Raw genomic sequence first — 20,873 nt, forward strand, 5'->3', positions numbered from 1 at the left:
GATTTTAGCTAGCTTGTGTACATATAAATAACCAAGTAAATATTTGACAACCCCAACAAACAAACAATGAGATAAAGTAGGAAGTTGTCATACTATATTGTACCAGCTTCCAATTTTAAATTTTACGTATATATATATAAGGAAGAAGGTAATGAACTTTAGTAGATGTTATTTTTTTTTCATTTGGTATATTCCTAACGAGTGCGACATGCATGTTAATAGTATCTGAAGAAAAACAAAAAAAAAAAGTACTTTATTGGTGCACAACAGCTTGAGCTATCATGGAGAGGAAAAGTAAGGAGGCAGGTCTGTGCCTGGATTCATAAAGTTCTCTTGCACAAGCGCCCTGCAAAGTGACGGAGGAAGGTCGGCTGACGGAACCCTGATGCAGGAAAACTCTCCCTCGAATCCGGCACACTCCGGCAGTGGCCTCTGCATCTTCCTTCCCGAGATGCAGTTCCCAGTCACATCAAACCCCACATTCCTGTACCCCAATCTCGAGCACTCCTGGCTAACCCCAGAGAAGAAATTGTAGGAGACAGTGAGGTTGAACAAGCTCTTGATCGAGCAAAGAACATCAGGGAGAAATCCAAAGAACTCATTGTGGGCAACATTGAGCACCTCAATCCCAGAGAGACAAGCCAGTGAGCTGGGCAGCTCTCCCCTCAATGAGTTGAAGCTCAAATCTAAGACCACCATCTGTGTGAAAAGCCCAACTCCTTCTGGTATGCACCCTGTGAACTCATTGTTGAAGAACAGAATCTCCCTGAGCCTTGAACCTATGTAGCCGAAATTGGTGGGCAGGCTGCCACTGAAATTGTTGTTGGCAAGATTGATGACAGAAGCAAATGAGCTCCCCAAACTCATTGGTATCTGACCAGCGAACTCATTGTCGTTGAGAAAGATTGCATCAAGACCAAGAGCGAACAGTTCATAAGGAATGGCCCCAGAAAATCGATTATACCTCAAATCTAGGAAGACCAACCTGGGGAGTCTGAGGACAACAGAGGGGAAAGGGCCTGAAAATTGATTGTTGCTGAGATCCAGTTCCGTGAGGTTGATCAAATCAGAGAAGGTGTCCGGGATTGAGCCGGAGAAGTTGTTGGAGTTGAGGTGGAGGATTGAGAGGTCTGCGAGGTAGGAGAGCTCCTGCACCAAGGTGCCCCCAAGTTGGGCATGGTTCAGATCAATGCTGAAAACAACTTGGTCAGAGGCCATGGGGATTGAGGATGAGCAGAAGACTCCTTTGTAGGTGCAGACGTTTGGGCCTACCCATGTTGTTGTGACGCCGAAAGGGTCACTGATTATTGCAGACTTCCATGACTGCAGGGCCAAGTATGCGTTCGAGGGACTTGGAGTTCGGGTGCGGAGTGCATCAGTTCTGTACTCGTAAGCAAGAAAAGGGGATAGATGGAATTGCAGGAAGACGAAGACAAGCCAGGCTTTGTTCTGCTTCTTCACCATTTTAGAGAGAGAGAGAGAGAGGGGAAGAGAGCACAAGGGACAGTGCTGGTGGGTACACGTAGATAAATTAGAACGAAAATTTCTCTTTCAGTCCGTCTATTTCCTGCTACTTTTAATTCAGTTGTTGTTCTTGAGTTCTTCTTAGGAACTGATCTCGTTGTCAAGAGAATCTCAAACTTGCTAGGGAAAAGTTGCGATATATATATAAAAGCAATCTGAAAAACTAAGTGGAAAATAAAAGCTTAACTTTGTCACTTTAATGGCACAATAAAAGTTTGATATTTTTAGTTCTTTTACATTCACTCAGAAAACCGAGTCCTTTTCCTAAAATTGCCTGACGGAGGTGCCAAACTGAAAATTTCCTGTTAGACTAGGTGGAAGCAATTGTTCGAAACTTTAAAATGGGCAGTGGCATACATGACAGTTGGGTACCACTTTTTAGGATTCCCTTTACAAATTGCATATTTATGCCTAAAATTCAGCACTTGTAGCATAGCAGAGACCAGCAAAGAGAAGATTATTTGTGTAGTTTTTGAGCAGCACCATATTGGTGGATTTAATAATTTAAAACATGTAACAAACTAAAAAATAATAAGATTCGCATTGACCAGCAGTGCATGTTATTTATTATAGCGTTTCCCTTTGTGGAATGTATAATCAATTATGACATGCTGACATGCTGCAATGGTTATTATGTTTCATCATCGCAAGTAGAATGTCATAATACTAAAGTCTGCCTTCATTAATCATAGTTTAAAGGTGGTTTCAAGCCAATCTTTCTCCACTAGCTAACTGCTCTCAGATCGAGTCAAATAAGTACTACATAAATCATAATCCAATTTCCATGTAAAAATTTAACAAGAAGGAAAAATCTCATAATCAATCCTTCAAAACGAAAATTCCTAAAGGTTGATAATAGAAAGAAAACGAAACTATTCTGCTGTAATCAAGGGAGATAGCCACTAATTCTGAATTCGTTATTCAAAAGAGAGCATTTTGAGCAATACCACTATTTAGATCCAAAGGATCCTGGATCCATGTGTGCCCTCTTGATCCTTATACTACATCCTTCTTCCCAAGTCGAATTGTATGGTGACAAGGTTGTGATATGAGCAGATTAGGGACATGGAACAGTAATAGCTTAGGGTTTTGGGAACGACTGGAGATAGAGACTCATTATGTATTATCTAAGTCCAACTTAATTAGATGGCAGTGATCTTACGATTTCCTATTGGATTAAGATTGTAACCTACAGGACCAATGACTTCATCTTATTTTGACCTAGTCTGGGTTGGGCCTAAGGGTGGTTTGTGAATCTTATGGATTATTTCTAGTTGTTTTCTGGGAATATAACTTGCTTGCTGCCCATCTAGGTTGGATCCATAGTTAATTTAATCATTTAGCCAAATGATTAATGTTCAATGTGTTTCTGTGAAAAGAGAAACCACAGTTGGGGTGAGAGATCTGACCACACTGGTTCACAATCTGATTCTCACTTCTCCAGATTTATCAAGCCTGAAGAGCATCATGCTCATGAACACATGCATGTCATAGATGCGGTTTCTTTTTCCCGTATGCTTATCATGGTGTGGAACATGATCAAGTTCAGGTACTCGGCCGATACTAATGCTTTCTTTAATGTGAAAGTTTTCTGAAACTTTGTGATAAAGCTAAATGGGACTAGATTTTCTCCCTCATTTTTCTCTATCACTCTCTCACCTTCCTTCTCTTTCTTCTCTTCTACTACACAACCACCCTCTCCAGCTTAGGTATGTTGGATCCTTATAAAATGGAAACATGAAAAACCAGTTTGACAATGGAACTAAATTTACTATATATACATGCATATGTGTGTGTGTGTGTATATATATATATGGAAGAGAGAGAGGGATGCACAAAGTAGAAGCGCGTGGCATGAGGGACTGTGACTCCTTACCACCTTTCATTCGCTACTGCTTGATACCACATAATATGTATGCCACCATGTGCTGCTTAGTGCGTTCCACTTTTCTCATTTTTTGAAGAATCCACTACATGCTTGAGATCCAAGGCTGTTCTTCCTACCTTTTTCCTATTCACGTCTTTTTCTTCTCCATTATGGTAAACCAAAGTAGTGCAATCTGCATTCGAATATGTCTCCGATACTCTTCATTCAACCTCCACCCTTATTCGATAGAATACAAGTAGCTACTTCGTTATTGACATCTAGTTAAGGGAAGAGTGTGAATCTGACCATAAGGAAAATTAGGGGGCATTTGTTTACTTTAGTTTCACAGATGTGGTAAAACATCGACGTAAAATCTATGGTTTATCAAACTAAGGAACTTCGGTTAGACCTAAGATCCACACTTGAAAATCTTATTTTACCTTTTTGCATTAAGCAAATATGGAATTTAAGATTGGAGGAAGAAGGTCTGATTTTAAATCCAAGCTTGCTTATGTAAATGAGATCTCTGTTAAATCCAATGGACTTTAAGCTTGTTTATGTAAATGAGATCTCTGTTAAATCCAACGGACCTTAAGCAAGAAGGAATGTGCTTGTGAAAAGGACACTTGTGTGTTTGAAGTTAAACGCAGTGTTCAATGTTTGCCATTTTGTCCTTACAAAGGGGATGCTTTTTCATTCTTTTACCCTTTTTCTGGTTTATAGAGGGGCTATGTAACCTTTCCAACACCCAAATTTGCTCAGTCCTGACCATTTATTCTACTTCGTTTGGGAATCTAACTTTACATAGGAACGGGGAGCAGGGGAAAAAAGAAAAGGTAGCAGTAATGGTTCAACACTTGGGCTTTCAAGAAGACAGTAGCAATTCTGAACCTTGTTTGCTTGCCATATTGCTAGAATTTTTACATCTTGAGATAAGTTGAGCTTTATTCCTCAACTTCATCCAGCTGCAGATCGTCTGTCCATGGAAAACAGCAACCTTAAACAGCAGCTCAAGCTCATCTTCAGGAATTACAGGAGCACGAATGGCTCAGATCGAGCTCGCTCACGGTAAGTTCATCCCGTGCTTACATAGCATGCCAGAGTGACTAGAATATAAGTTGTTGACAAAATGGCTTTGTAACTCAAATAAAAATGTTTTAGTTGCAGGCCACAGTATGTGTATGCATGAAAGAGTAGGGAGAGAATAGCCCTAGGCTGCAACTTTTTTGAAAGAAAGGAAGCCCTAGGCTTCAACACCTTCTTGGATGGCAAATGATGACGCTTTCCTTTGCGCACATGCATCCCATAGTTGAGCCCCTCTGGCTTGCAATGCTTTATGACAAGTCGATCCCATGATGGAGACCTACAAGAAAGCATGACCAAGTTCATTACTCCCAAGTCTGCACCACCATTCTTTATGTAATCAGACTAAAAGACCTTGAAGTTGAATGAAATCCAGAATCTCCACATTTGTGGTGCATCTCTTAGCATAATCTGGTACTGGAAAAGCCTGCCAAACCTTAAGAAGAAAAAGAAAGATATGGCAACTAGAAACCTATACTGTTTATGCTTGTTGGGTTGCATCATGGACGATTTCGAATGTGCTATCAATACATTTCTATCTATTGGCCTCTTAGGATTTGTTTGACAAAGAGAACAGTTTGTAACTATTATATAAATCTACTTCAAAGATTGAAATAGATTCATGAAACATCTTAAACTGTCCTAAATTTTAGAGTGTATTCATAGAACCATTACAAACGGTTCTCATTGCCAAACAGCCCCTTAATGAACTGAAGTCGAGTAGTCCAACATATGCAACATTACTTGGACCATGAACCACTTGGTTGCACCATAAACCGCATATTGACAAGCCTATTATACGTTCTGTGCCTACCCACACATCAAAATGGAAGAGGTCGTTTATGTTCCAGAGATGGGTGGTGGGTCCAATATATTATGTGGTCACGTCCTCTGCACTCGGGTGACTCACGCTTTACATCAGCATGTTGCTCGACACAAAAAACAAGGACGCAAAGTGTTCGAATACACATCCGGAGCTCAGTTGATTCAATTCCACTTGGCCATATTTAGTGAAGATCGTTAGGCATGGCTCAGAATGCTCAATCAGCTATCTTTTTTTTTTTCTTTTTTGCAACTATATCCAAGTAAAAGTCCAAAGCTTGTCCTTAAATAAAGGATTCTAACCCATATTGAAATTTGGCCTACCCCATTCACTTCAAAAATCAAGTCATATTAAGTATGTTTCAATTAGTTCGAACGTCCACTGCCTATATCATGAACAAGCCCTGCTTGGATAGATCCCAACTTCTGATGTGAAGCCAATTTGTACCAGGATCATGGACAAAGGTAGGGTTAGAAGCATTAAGTTATTTTTAGGGAGATACATTTGATCCTACCGTCCAGGCTGTGGGGGGTTCATAGAACCTGCTACAGAACCAATAAGTTGTCTAGAAAAGTCTAAAAACGCCGATATCACGGCGGTTGAAGGCGTGGAAAAAACATGACGCAGTATCACGATCGTGCACAGGGGATGTGTCTGTGGGCACGCGGGGGCCTGGAGAAGTGCTTGCGTGAGCTGTAATTCTATCGAATGTAATGTTTATTTGCAAAGTGTGTATGCATTGTCCATGCGTAACAAAACAACAGTAAAGTGTTACCAAAAATAACTTTAGATATGGTAAGTTACGCAAAGGTCAACAGACCAACTGTTTTATCTCACAATGCAAAATTACACCAAAAAATTAAACACACAGTTAGTCCGCAACAAGACCAATGCCCGCATGCAGACAGCTTTGAAAATAATAAGGTATACCAAAGAAATATAAAAAGGAACTACTAACCTTGCTTGAGTATCAGAAAATACAAGATTGAGAAATGAAAAGCAGTAGTAGATCTGTAATCTCGTTATGTCCTAGAACCCGTGTTCAAATGACTGACCGATTGAGAATGGTTGGTTACTGAACTTTAAGTGCCGCTTTGTGAACCATGGTTTCCTTGTGGATTTGATGACAGCTCTTTTCTACAAGATCAAGAAGCTTCTCTAAGTTTGTTGCCCACGAGTTAAGAATGTCATTGCTGTCTTTTGCAGACTGGAAGCTAACTATGCCTGCTGGTCTGTCGATCTTTGCCACAAGGGATTGGGATACAACCATTTCAGACATGTACTTTTCTGCTTCCTGAAATAATAAGGAAAAAAGGAATGATGCATTAGAATCGTATCAACGGCTATCACTTGTATGAACCATGGAGGCAGGCCATCGTTGAAGATTTGGAAAACATGAATGATGCAGGATCAGCACAGAACCAGCTCACAGTCCTGTAAGGTTTATAACCACCCATATAGCATAAGAACATTAAGCCCCAGTTCTAATTGGACTGAGACTCTTTATCACAATCAAGTGAACTTGGTCGAGTCCATATTGTTTTCTACAGGTCATTTACCAAAAAGACCACCACCAATTCCAACTACAGAGACAGAAGGCAGAATGCGTCTCATGGACCCATGACCAATAATTACTAATTAGAACGTTCCGTTCCACTTCCACTTACTCGTTAGTCCAACCTACAGTTTCTTTCATTAGTTAACTTGAGAAGCTATTGGTTGGGTTCTTGCCAAATTCACTGAGAGGCATTTTATTTATTGATAAAAGCTAAATTGACACTTTCTAGAACAGTTGTACTTTTCTAGGTGGTCACATTTTTATGCAGTCATCAAACAAGAGGAAAATGAATTATAAAAGGGAAAAAAGGCAGGGGGCAACCAGAGAAAATGAATACAGACAAAGATATAGTACATCATGCACAAACCTGTGAACTGAGGCACAACAGTTCTGCAAGCCTCTTCACAGTGATTCTCGAATAGTATTTTGAAACCACCAAAATGTTCTGCAAAAAGAGGACATTTTTTAAATAAGTGTTAGGAAGTATCAACTAGTAAATAGCATTTAGATACACAACTGTAACACCTACATGTTCAATAATCCGTTGTCTAAGATCTTCAGCTGCCTTATCCCCCAAAGGCCCACCTAGCATTTCTCTCTCCCGCTCAAATTCAACTTTGTATGTTTCCCAAAGAGTTGTCCAACGGATTACCTCCATTGTCACTAGTTGCTTTAACAGTGCACTTGATTATGAACAGATCCAAGAACAGTGAAAGGTTAGTCATGCATCAACGTAGGTGGAGTAACCAACATGGACAGTGACATAAAAAATCCAGCGGGCAGGAACTCAGCACAGCACTCACCGGAAATTAGGAATCTCAGTCAGATTCTTATCTTCCAATGTAGAGTTAAGAAGACTAGATTGCATTGGGCCATGTGGAGACAATACTAGATACCAACAAATTTTCCTCAAGACCTTCATCAATGAAATAACATAAGACAAAGAATTGCAAAACAACTGCAATTAAGATGTAAAGACAGACCACTTACTGGCATCCATTGAGTTGGGTCTTCTCTGATAGAAGGAATCTCATAGATTGCCTTGTAACTACGGCAAATCTCTAGGTAGTCATTGTGATGGAAATAGTACCTAGCAAGAGAGAAAACAACATGAAGCAAAAGTTTATTCCTCTCTTGCGGAATAAGTAAACAGAAGAAAATTTTTCAACATGCTGTTTCATCTTTCCTGCTTCAGGTTCCACAATATTTTAGCACTTCAATTTCTAAGTAAAATCAGCATAAGATAGATTTAAATACTGCAATTTCCAGAAAGAGCATGTTGTTGCAGTAGCATTTCTAAATATCCGTGAATCCTATATTATTTCCTCCAGAAATCAGAAATGCATACAATCTCCAGTAGACTTCAATGGCACCTGAACATCGCTGTCAAAGTACTTCATTATTTCTCTAGAAGCCAGAAATACATGTGATTCTGTACTAAAAAATGACATCCATAAGGAACCTGACAGCCAAAATATACGATCAAGAACCTAACTGAATAATTAAGGTCTTATGTTTTAACTATACAACCATCGTTGGCATATAAATTCAAGATGCCAAAAAAAAAAAAAAACCCTTGTGGCAACAACATGACGAAGAAACACATGAAATAAGCAAGCCATGTCATGGAACCATGTAAACTCAAGCGAGTTGTACTTCCTACCATAACAGAATCCAACAGATCATCCAATCAGTGAAATTCAGCACAAAGGCAAGATCACAAGATTATATAATGAAACTTAGAACTATGGAAGCACCTACCCCATCTGATAGTCCATGAAATACAATGTAGGTAAGCTAAGAAACCCTAAGTTCCAGGTCACATATGAAAATTGTGCCATTTACCACTCTCATAACCAAATGACTCAGTTTCATTTCCTAGGATTTTGGTTATGGTCTCTCCTGTTCGTATGATCATGAACATTCTCCCTATGCAAAGGCCTAAACTGGATCATAATACATTGAAGTGAATGGTCACATAAAATGAATGTGGTATTCAATAATATGCAGGAAGAGAATTTGGACTCAAGTGCCAAAGAATTTACAGATAGTGAAATAAATAAACAACAAACCCACCATCATATAGCATGCTAACAAGTAATGAAATGGAGATAGAAATATGGAGAAAAGTTGCAACAAAAATAAGAACAATAAACAAAATAAATCCATAAAAAAACACTGCAACATCTTGCCAGAAGCATTGGAATTACAAACTTGCATGAAAAGCAAAAGAGACCATACCGAATCATCAATTCATAGTAAATTCTCTTAAGCTCTAACAGCGAAGGTATGTCTGCAGGAGCCTCCTCAACAATGTTATCGCCTTCTTTTGGCTTCTTCTTCTCCTTTGATGTGTCAGCATCAAATACTCTAGGACTAATTTTCCTGGAGAGAATTTGTGCACGGACATAGTCTTTGCGGTCTAAGCACAAACGCACCTACAGAAACATTATTAGAATTTCAAAAAATGGTTAAAAATGATTAATAATCATTATCAGCATACATTCATAGCCAACGAGAGTTCAAAATACCTGTTCAAGTATGAAAGCTATTTTCTCTGTCTTGGCCATTGCACCAAAAGTTTCCACCTAAAATGCAGTAAGAGCAATAGAACAACAGAACAAGCATAAGGTTCATAGATATTGCAAACAGTCAAACTATCACAACTCCCCAAATAGTAAACCTGTAAGATGATATGTTTTTCTTTCTATTATATACATGAATTATGTCATTGATGAAGATAAAATGTAGCTACTCATTTCAATTCTGGAACTAAATGATGTTCAGGTCCCTACTTACAGCAATTTCTTGCATTAGATCAGCAGCTTCTGCAATAAGTCCTTGTTCTTCTTTGATTTTGGCAAGCCTTTTTATAAGCCTTGCCCTTTCAATCTCAACATAAATCTGTTTCACAGTGCAGCTAAATTTGATGACCATATACAAAGCATGCCACAGTTTATAAACTAACACATAACATCCAAGTAACAGGAGATAGGGAGACCTTTCCAGCTGAGACATTGTTCAATGTCTTGATAAGTTCAATACGAGTTTCAAGATCAGGTGTTTCATCTATATATTGCATTGCTTGCTGCACCATTGCAGTCACAGCCTGCAACCAGCAAATGAAAGCACATATGAGACAATGATGATGGTAATAGTGATGAAATGCACAACAAGATATATAAAATATTATAACCTACAAAAAAATGAGAATTTGAGAATCAAGATGGACAAGAAACAAGTGTTCTATGTAAAAGTGAACACAAATTTAACTGTAAGCATGGAAAGACAAAGTTCTGTTCATGTGTTGTTGATGCTACAACATATTGTAGTCCTCACTATCAGTCTCATCCTAATATCAGTACAGCAGGTGAATTTAACTACAGGTCCTTTTATGGAAAATCACATGGAGATTTGAAGAATACTTAGCAGCTATTCAAGTAAATAAAACCAAATTAACGTTCCAGATAAATACTACAGATGGGAATCCCCTGTACAAGTTTTAAAATTCCTGGAGATATAAAAGTTGCTGAGAACAATAAACCAAAAACATCACAGTGTAGTCATCATTTTATACAGTTGGGACATAAAAAGTGAGGACATATATGATTCTCGCATATCCTGAAAAGCAGTCTACTAGTCACCAATGGTACATGAAAAAAGAAAAATCGCATATACTAGAAAAGAAATCTATAAACCTCTCAGCAACTTCCCCCTTTTCATGACAAGGTCAAGTCAAATGTTCAAGAGAATTATACAAAGCAAATGTACATTTTCCTAGTTCATACTCACTAGGTGATTATATATTTATTCAGCTGAGCATATTTATGCAATGGTTTGGACTCTCTTCAGCAATGGGATAGCGCTAGAAAGTGACAAATCCATGCTTGAATACAATAATAACATTGATGACTAGTTATTAAGGTCAGGCAAAGAAAATAATCTAGCTTGTCTTTGTGCCACTAGTTCCTATCATATATGTCCGAAGAACTGACAAAAGTAATATGACCAACAGATTGCATCCACTAAATACATGAAGTACTTATTCACTCAAATGACAAATTAAAATATTAATATGTAAACTTTCCCTGTGGACATTTGGAAGAACAGATCTCTAGAACTTGGATCAGCTTCTCCAAAGAATTTAATGTTTCTTTTGTTTTTATTTTATTTATCTCCCTATGACAAAACCTATGTTGTCAAGGTGCCTAGGCGCTGCCTGACACCAGATCAGAACTCCAAGACTGATCAGCTTGTACTAGTTTTGTTTTTATTTTATTTATCTCCATATGGAAAATCTATGTTGTCAACGTGCCAAGGCTCTGCCTGGGTACCAGCCAGTGCCTAGGAAAAAAAGGCGGCTGATTTTTTTATTAATTTTTTAGTTATGTTAACTATTACATAATAAACCTATGTACTTAATGACTGAACTGTAAGCTTCTATTCCAGGTGTGCCTATCACCACTAACACGGACATGTGTAGTACAGAAAAGTAAAACATAAAAAACTATTTTGTTCTGTTCTAATTGAATGATTACACTTTGTAAGTAAAGCCAAAAAGTGAAACATGGAAAACTGTTCTGTTCTTGTTTACATGGCAGACTAACAGTACATTTCCAGCTTGTTTACATAATGGGAAGCTGTTCTGTTCTAGCCAATGCCTTAGTTTGATATACAAAATAAGACACGTCATTCTTGTTTACATACTGGACACGATGCTTGCATTTCTTAGATGAGATCCTGTCAGAATCCAATTCCAGACACATACCTAAAACATTCTGACTCTCAAACAACAGGTTCTGTAGATAAAGTACCGCAATAGAAAAACTAAATATGAATTCTGGAGTAACTGTATATCCTGTTATGAATTGAAATCCATTTCAAATAGGGCCTTATAGACTATTTCATTTGAATCATCACAAACAAAAATCGAACCAAATCAGCACATATAATATACATTACAACAGATTGCACATATAACATATAATATACAGTATAACAGATTGTACAAATCAGTACAAATAATATACATTATAACATATTCAACTGCAGATGGAACCACTTTAAAAATTGCTTCAGATTGTACACGTGCATATATAACACATTAATATACAACACTTAATATACATTATTTCAGATTGTACATCTAATATAACATGATACATATAATATAACCCACAGCATATATAATAAAATAACGGTACATACTTTCCCACGAACTAGGTGTGCTGGCGCCTAGTCCAGCCTAGGCACACCTAGGCACCAGCACCACATCCATTTCCCAAGTGAAGGACTTACGCAACAAGTGTGAACTGACGCCTAGGCGATGCCTTAACAACATAGGAGATAGGACAAAACCAAGTTCAAGACAGAACTATCACAACATTAATAACACCATAGACAATGTTTATGTCTTCACTAACAGGAGCAAAAGAAACTATACATAGTAGAAAATGCACATTTTATCTTCACGAGGTATAGACTATAGAGCATTAAAAAGCACTAATCAAATATACCTGCTTAACTTGGCCCCTTCTTTTTGAAAGAAGGACAATCTGATCATTAAGTGTTTTCCATGCACGAGCTTGAAAGCAGAGTTGCACAATATCAATGACTGCTTTCTTAGTTCCAGCAACATCAGCAGCAAGTCTCATCTGCTTTTCTACATTTAAAAGAGACTCTATAGATGCTTCTAGATTTCCGTCCTGTATAGTGTCGAACAAAAAGCATGTGAAAAGTGGTCAAAAGTGAACCAACTGTGAAAAGAAGCAACAAAGAGTTCAATAGGTAGAGGTGGGGAACAAGGCACACTATTTCAATGAAAGAAATACACTTATCAAGATGAATGTGAAATTAAATCCTCTACCACTTTTAACTTGTAAAGGAAAAAAGTGCAAAGCAGTAACGAGAATGTGAGAGCACAATGCCTATGACCAAGAAAAATAAACACAAACATGAAGACCATTCCTTGCAAATTCTTGCGCAGCTCTACCTCAACATGGCATAGGTCTAGTATATCACTACATGGATGCCGTGTGTAAAGAACACAAGGCAGTCCTGTGAAGACATACATACATACATACATATATATATATATATATATATATATGGCACTTCCCTCGTGAGTAGTATTGTCCCAAACGAGGGATTGAGCAACAATGGGCACTTCCTCGTGTGTAGTAGCCTGTTAAGAACGCGGAACTCAGATCCCACCTATAGGTGAAATCAATGGAGACCATTACCCCCATGAAGGTACCTCAATTTCGATAAATGTTATAAGTTGTGTTGCTGAAAGTTACAGTTCCAACACAATCGCAAAGCCCTTATCCGAAAACTATGAGTTTTGCTATGTAAGACAATGTGAAGAAGGCATGCCGAAAAACAGAAAAGAGACTTAAAGATGGTTATCCAACAAAAGAACCACGAAAACAAGAACGCAAGCAGGCAATTACCACTGGGCTTTCTATAGGTCACGAGGCAACCTCAGTACCCAAATCTCACAGGTTGGTTTCATTGTGATCGATGTCTACCTTATGTAAAAGCAAAATCCAAGTTCTACTACAAATGCATGTTGTCTCTTTTCGCTTATTTATTTGGCATTCGAATGTATTTAACGTTTCAAGCGAAGGGCCTGAGAACAAGAACAAAATCTAAAACATCAGAGCAAGTATTCCACCGAAACAAGATGCCGACTAAATCTTAACCTAACCAAATTTCCACAAGCACAACAAATGAGAAACGTATAGCATGGTCATCTATCAGAAAGACCTTTGCGTATTCCAGACACTTGTGAACCCTAGGCATTTCAAGACAACAGGAAACAACCCAACTAGCAAAACTTGTAAATGAGAAAACCCTAAAATTAAGAGTAAAACCCCAAAAATGAAGGTAGTGAAACAGGTGGAAACACTAACACCCACTGTGAGAAACCAGACATAGATCACGATAGAGGAATTTAAGCAGTAACTTAGATCCGATAAACCGCACTAAAAGGAATAATCTTTGCCTGCCGCATCAAATACAAGCAGAGAAAAGAGCGAAATGGAGTCATAACACTGACAGAAAATCAAAAATCTGAACTCACCATTTTCTCCTTTTTCCTCCTAACCCTCTTTGCTTCCCCCTTCGCCCTGCTAGAACCGAGAGAGGGACAGAGAGAGAGAGAGAGAGAGAGAGGGTTTCGTACTTTTAACGTCTTCCTTTTTCTTGCTTCCTAGTTTTCTTTATTCCTCCTTCTCCACCGCGCCTCGTGGTGCAGCGTAAGGCCGCAGGTAAGTTGACGAACGGGTTGGATTTGTTTATGACCCGATACACATGGCCCGAGTCCACATGTTCGGGAGTCTGAGCGGGTCCAACTTCGAGACTGATTTAATAGACCCGTCTAGTATCAAATCTAGAAACATCTTTGAGCGGGTTCAATTTGAATTCAGGATTTGGTTCTGTACGAGAAAGCTGATCCAGATACAAACAATGTAGGGTCACAAATTCTTGGTCCGGTTTATTATGCTTGATCTTTAATACTAAACGAGATCCGATTTAATTCAAATTGGTAACCAGCGGTTGAGGGTGTCAGTCAGCCAGCATTTTACTGGATCCATGGAGACATGGGCCTGGATCCAAATGTTAGGCGACCCTTTCACAAGGACCAAATTCTTCGACATGGGTAAATTGAATCGGATCCAAGTTAAAAATATTTGGTTCCAGTAGATCTAAATCTCGAGGTCATAAATCCCGCCAAACCAAACATGCAATTCGGATCTGAATTGACCATGCCTAGAGGGGTTGTTTTCTATTCGAATTCGTTTAAATCAATATTTTAAGTCGAATCCAATCTAATAACTTTTTTAATCGTAGATCCGACTTTGTTGGCAAGTAGCCGTTCCAAATTTCTCAAATATGAACCAGGTTCGATTTCTTAATTGAATTTTTTTTTTGTTTTTTCACATCTGATTTTTTGGACATCTGATCCAAACGGGATCTATTGATGTACCTAACTGACAAACACAATCTAATTGGATGCAAACGTCTTCTCCCTTCATCTCTCGATAGGAACACGCTACAATGTTTTTTCAATCGATTTCAAAACATTTGCAGGGATTCTAAAAGCCATCGACCGGCATTCAACTATATATGATTGAGGACATGCGGCATTTACGATGAAGCACATATTCCCCTCATAAAAATAACTTTGCTCTTCCAATCTTTGATCAACTTTCATGTACAATTATTTTTCATGAGCAGTTTTGGATTTTCAATAAAAAAAATGAGAGGACCCAAACTAGTAGTAGGCAGACTTCCTTGGACCCAATCCATTGAGTGGAAAAACTGGGGGCGATAGGGCCAGGAGGGGAAATGGCGCGGGTTTCCCGTAACGCTAGAAAAATTTACCCATTCGTAAAAAGTGGGACTCCCTGGGAAAATTTAACTTGGCCAAGGGACCCGTTGAAGACGGTTCGTGAGTCGGGAGTGCTCTCCATCGACGTCGCTTCGGCCTGAGCAGCGCCTTCCATCGAACGTCCGGTGACAGGTAACTCCAACATTCTCCTTCTCAGTGATCATCTTCATCATTGATTTCATGAAATCACGGTGCCGGTCTCTCGACCGCTTCACTGCGCGAAGCTCTCCTTCACCTTCTCGTTGAACGCCCGAAACCGTGCATCCACGCCGGAGAGATGGCGGCGCGGCCGGTGCCGCGGCGGGACCTGGCGGGCTTCTGCCTCCCCGACGACCTATTGATCCTGCAAGGTGGCTCCTGATTCCCGAGTTGTCAAGAGGTCGTTCTGGAAGAAGTAGGACGAGTCGGAGGACAAGCGTCTCTGTTTCATCTATCTTAACTCCTCGAGGAAGCCTTGCGCCTCTGGCCTATGCCCTGGGTCCTCGCCTTTCTCTCGTGGGCCAGAAAGTAGGAGTTATGCAAGACGCCGTGGAAGCCGGAGGGCGGACGTCGCCCTTGTCGGACAGGGAGAAAATGGTTTGATGGCGAAAGTGTTTGTCGGGTTGATGAGCACAGGAAGAGCTTGGGTGTTTCATGTTTACTGCTTGTGCTCGATGTGTCAGATAAGGCAAGCTTGCCATGAGTTGGTGAGAATCACGGCATCCTAGAAGACGAGCAGGTGCGGATGAATTTCACGTCGGGCCTGCCTCTCGGCTTTCCGGCGGCTTTGCATTGGTAGACCCCAAAGCATGTAGCTTCACGTCATTTTGTTATTTCTCTTCTCCGGAATCTGTATACCTAGGGGTTAGGGTAAACAATACACATGCACAACAATCACCGTATATATTAATTTTCGATTTTGATATATCAGTAATTCCTGAATTTATTAATCAAGTAATGGTTTGGATTTCTTATATACTAATTTTCGATTTCGATATATAAACCATGGGCTGCACCAAAATAAAAAAAATCAGTCATCTGTGTTCGATTTTTTTTATTTCATTTAAAGTTATCAAACAAAATTTGTGTGATTATCGTTTGCCAATGTAAATAAATAAAAATGTTTTGGTTGGTTATTTACAACTGTTTTTATTCTATTTTTTTCTTTTAACCATCAAACCCGTAGAAATTTACCAAAGTGATTCATCAAACATACCTCATTTTAGAATGAGGTGAAATTTCTCTTCTTCCATTCGTACCAGGAAATTTTTCCTGTGAAATTTCCCCTCTAAATCGAAATCAAGGGAAAAAATTTCTACCTAGAGGCGGTATAAAAGGGTAACCGAGTGTTTCTCACGCGCGTTGGGTTTGTGCGTAAACCTGGGCGGGGCAGAACTGATCTTTGTAAAACCTTTTTATCGAGAATCAAGACGCTTGCTGCTCTTGTTCGCTCCCACTTCTCGGTCGGCCGCCACCGCCGAAGAGGAAAGCTTTCCCGCGAAAAAGGACGAAATTCCGGCACCTGTTCTTTATATTACTCTGACTGGATCTCCTCCCTCCGTGACATATTCTGGGAAGTAAACGTTAAATTTTGGAAGAGCCCCGATTACCTCCGGTTGCATCCAAAGGTGTTTTGGTGACTGAGCGCACTTTGAATCCATCCGGCAGCGTTAGGAGGATGGAAAGGAAAGAGCCTTTGATTTTCCGGCGATGAGCTACCAGCAACAGAAGGAAAAGGATCGACACGAAGAGGTGCCTGATCGCGTGGCTGGCGCGCTAGGGCTTAGCAACAAGGGACCACGACGAGCACGCTACTGTTTGGGGTGAGTTTTGTTATATGCACGTTAAAATGTGGCCAGCACCGACGGGTAGGCGAAGCATTTGACGATTGTCTGAAAGAAAACTGGTTAAGACAGTGAAGGGGAGAGCATGCAGCTTTCCGAGCGCTGAGAATTTGGTAGAACGACCGGGCACGACTGATGTTTCGAGTAGCATTGACGGACCCAATTAGCTAACCAGATGGACATTTTCCTCTTCGAGAAACAAACAGGATTCCTCTTCAATAAAGTAAAATATTTTGGTTGATTTCGGAAGCAAGCAGTGGAAGGGAAAATTAAACCTCTCTCGTTGTGCTCTTTCTCTCTAAAAGCTCAATGTTCTCCAATCTGCTTGATTCTGGGGTTTCTGATTGGTTTTTCTAATGGCCAATATGTTTGTCTGATATCGGTTACGAACAGCAGATGCTTGTTGGTCAAATATTTCGATTATGTGCATCATTTTCAGTTGAGGTGCAATATTCAGGTAAATTTTGACGATGAGCACGTAAGACTTAAAAATTCTGACAATGAAAACGTATAATTTCAGTTTAAACTCTTAAAAGGTGTGGAATCTGAAGCAGGTTCCGTGTGACATTTGAAATCCATCAACTGCCACCTGTTCTTTCTTTTGCATTTTCAGTAGGAGAGGTTGAGATCATTGTGTTCTCAAAACATTAAGTCTTTCGAATAAGTAATATTCTAAGTTCGTCCACGCCCTAACTTTCACATTGTGGGAAATCCAGTCCTACTTCATCAATATGATCTTTGTGCTTATTACCAGCTTTGGAATATTAAATAATCTGATGATTTGCAAGCCGGTGGGACAGAATGCATGTCATGGCAATTTCTATATGCTAGCTAAAGACCTGCAAAGAAGTTTACAAGAGCCATCTGACTTTGCGTTCCAGTTGTTACTTGTGAGTTAATGTAACATGGTTACGTGACAAGAGGCTGGCGTACCCTCTGGGTACAACTGTTTTTTGGCATAGGTTGCCATAATATTTGGGTACTTTTTGGGTTGGGTTTGGGTCATACTTGACTAGGTCCAAAATTTTAAGCCAAAGGCTTTGACCTTTCACTTTATTTTGTCACTGTTTTTAAGTTTAATTAATGTGATTATATGTACAAATTATTGAACTTGTAAACTATGTTATCTGATGCATTATATATGAACTTTGAACTTTTTTGGCAATTTTGTGGATCATACATGATTATTTATATGTATGTGTGTGTGTGTGTGTGTGTATACATACACATATACATATACATATACATAATTTGCATCTTCTGGTACCCACATCTTTTAACAGTGCCATGTCCAAACCCATGCCACTGCATCTGTATCCTTACCCATGTGGATTACTGTGACAGAGATTTTTGTGCCTGTAGATTCTGTTTGTTAGGTAGATTTTTGGAAATTCCATACTTAAAATTGCATGTTATCAGTTTCATTGTGTTTTTCCAACCTGGTAGGTACGTATATCAGTTGTGATGGGGTGTTCTTCCTTTGGCCCATGGGACACAATTTCCTAACTTGATGCCATAATCCTTCATTTGCACAGTTTGCTGTCTGTGGAAGCTTGTAAAATACAAAGTCAGTGAATGTAAGAGGAGTAGAATGGAGAATTGTAATGCAGCTATAGCATTACAAGTGTGAATAAAAAAAAAAACTAAGGATCAATTCAATTGTGTTGATTTTTTTTTTGTCTAAGAGTGCATTTGGCTCATAATTATGGGGCACAACCAAGAGGGCACATCCACAAAACTCAAGGGCTCTATAAATGTGAGAATATTTACATAAATCTGCTAGTGGCCTGTAGACACTAAAAGACCACGACTCTATATTAAGCTCAGTAACTAACAACAAACACATAGTTTTCGAAAGAACCACCAGAGTGTTTCTTTGAGGAGGAGAGAAAGCTGCTTGACATAACAGTTTGCCTCGGACAACTTTTTTTTTTTTTTTCCTTTTTCAAGGTTCCCAAACAGCTCTTCTAGGAGTAAAAAAATTTAGCTTTCAGGTGATTTCGTTTTGTCTCTGTTGCTCGTTCTCAGTTTGATAATCATTTTTTTGTAATGGTGTCCAGAATTATTGGAAATGGCTTCTACTGTTACCATGCGAGCAAAGTACAAGAGTGCAGTGAAGGATCCAGGAATTCCAGGAGTCCTTGTTATGGTACTTGTTTTATTACTTCTTACTCTGTATTATTGATCTTAATGATGGTTCATTTGTGAATCCTAACCTTGATGTGCGCTGTTTGTTCCTCTTTGTATTAAGGAAACATCAAGGAGAAACACATTATTAATTCTTTTTTAAATAACCAATGTGATGACAAGATGGTCAGAAACTCCTTGTATGAGCAAAAGAGCTTTCATTACAATTACTGGAGCCATTATGTGAAATATACATATGGCATTCAAATAGAGTTGAGCTTGTAATATGCCTATGTGAAGTTGAAAGCCTTCATTTCATTTAACAGAATCAAGACATGTTTATTGAGGTTCTTAGTCTTTGTTGTTTACGAGCATAGATCTTGAAAGGGACCATGCACCATTTAGCTTATTAGACATCATATGCATATGGTTCTGTCTTTCAGATGTTACTGGAGTACAAATTTATACCTGATGTTTGCCCCTTTTACCAAAAGACAGATTTAAAGTGGACCCGTTATCTGCTCTTTCTCAAAGTAGGATAAGGGCATCTTCTTTAAGTTTGGTTTTCTGGTAATATCACCCAAAAAGTTTGGTTCTTGAAATCAGTGTTTCTAGGTGCTTCCGGCTGCTGGAAGATGACTTGCTTAGAATGAACTGATGCATACAGTCTAGAGACTCTGGGTTCTTTCTGCTTCATTCAAATGCTTTTGTTCTGGTTCTTCTTGTATATGCAGTATGCTAACTGGCTGTTGGTGAGACATGCATTATTGAACTTGTGAAGTATGTCAGTTGTCATGGTTGTGTTAGTGCATTAATCAGGAAAAAGTCATGTTCTGGAAAGCCTCCATTGATATTTATTTGCTCTAAATATGATATGCAGTTGGATCCAGTGGTCCTTTCTATTAGAAGAGATAAATTTCTTGCTTCTCAGTATGAGCTGCTGACCATATTATTGACAAAATGCAGACTGAAGACAAAATTGTGTTTACATCGAATGATCGGAGGTCAACTATCAATGAAGAGTTTAGAAATATTAAAGGTAATATACCCCATTAAGCATGAGTTCATTAGTCCATCATACTATTCTATCCGCACATATACTATTATGGCACTATCCCTGCTATTGAACCTCAAGAATTTTCCTACTGGATTATATATATTTCAGTGAATATTTGTTAGGGATGTCTGTTAAATTGTATGTTTTTCCTGTTTCTTTTGCACATGGAATTCTGAAGCCATAGAAATCTGTCCTTCATTATGGAACTCTTTATTTTTTTTCCTGTGCATATTTGTTAATGTTTCTTAAAGGGTTTCTTAAAGGGTACATAGATTGGACCTTTCACAAAGCGTAATTTTTTAATGTCACATAGGTACGGGTACGGGTACGGACCATTTTCAAAAAACTTGGGTGAGGGTGTACAACCGTTTATATATATATATATATATATATATATATAAAACTTACTAAGAAATGGTAAACAAGTAAACAACATAAAAAACATATATCAACATAAACAAGTAAACAACGCACACGATATATACCAATGGCTCTTGCAACAGTGTGTTTAAGAAACCTATGAAAAACTTTAAGCATATAGACAAAATACATATCAATATCAAAGTCATCTACTGCACATATTGCAAAATTGCAATTGGATGAGGAAAATCATTTA

At 38.8% G+C, this 20,873-nt stretch overlaps 3 protein-coding genes across 7 annotated transcripts in view; 1 reads left to right on the top strand and 2 right to left on the bottom strand.

Moving 5' to 3' along the window:
- Positions 1 to 231: 231 nt before the first annotated feature.
- On the bottom strand, positions 232 to 1,487 carry LOC116256320 (leucine-rich repeat extensin-like protein 4). Its single transcript, XM_031632659.2, has one exon. The coding sequence runs from the start codon at positions 1,462 to 1,464 to the stop codon at positions 280 to 282; it is 1,185 nt and encodes a 394-aa protein (XP_031488519.1). The 5' UTR covers positions 1,465 to 1,487; the 3' UTR covers positions 232 to 279.
- Positions 1,488 to 6,066: 4,579 nt separating this feature from the next.
- LOC116255674 (26S proteasome non-ATPase regulatory subunit 12 homolog A-like) lies at positions 6,067 to 14,101 on the bottom strand. The gene is made up of 11 exons (XM_031631580.2): positions 13,940 to 14,101; positions 12,372 to 12,560; positions 9,857 to 9,964; positions 9,655 to 9,759; positions 9,387 to 9,443; positions 9,097 to 9,293; positions 7,846 to 7,945; positions 7,659 to 7,771; positions 7,385 to 7,538; positions 7,223 to 7,300; positions 6,067 to 6,591 (listed from the first exon to the last, which is right to left on the bottom strand). The coding sequence occupies exons 1-11, from the start codon at positions 13,940 to 13,942 to the stop codon at positions 6,370 to 6,372; spliced, it is 1,326 nt and encodes a 441-aa protein (XP_031487440.1). The 5' UTR covers positions 13,943 to 14,101; the 3' UTR covers positions 6,067 to 6,369.
- Positions 14,102 to 15,269: 1,168 nt separating this feature from the next.
- LOC116255673 (general transcription and DNA repair factor IIH subunit TFB1-1-like) overlaps positions 15,270 to 20,873 on the top strand; it is a 30,529-nt gene continuing 24,925 nt past the window's right edge. For 2 of the 5 annotated variants that reach the window (XM_031631577.2, XM_031631575.2), the window contains exons 1-3: positions 17,088 to 17,530; positions 19,134 to 19,222; positions 20,167 to 20,239. In XM_031631577.2, coding sequence (XP_031487437.1) covers positions 17,470 to 17,530; positions 19,134 to 19,222; positions 20,167 to 20,239 — 223 coding nt within the window. In that variant the 5' untranslated portion in view covers positions 17,088 to 17,469. Of the gene's footprint in view, positions 15,383 to 16,574; positions 17,053 to 17,087; positions 17,531 to 19,133; positions 19,223 to 20,166; positions 20,240 to 20,873 lie in introns of those variants that run through there. The other 3 variants (XM_031631579.2, XM_031631578.2, XM_031631574.2) reach the window with 3 other exon arrangements.

The sequence above is a fragment of the Nymphaea colorata genome, chromosome 6, assembly GCF_008831285.2.
Source record: "Nymphaea colorata isolate Beijing-Zhang1983 chromosome 6, ASM883128v2, whole genome shotgun sequence".
In the NCBI taxonomy this organism is placed as follows: Eukaryota; Viridiplantae; Streptophyta; class Magnoliopsida; order Nymphaeales; family Nymphaeaceae; genus Nymphaea; species Nymphaea colorata.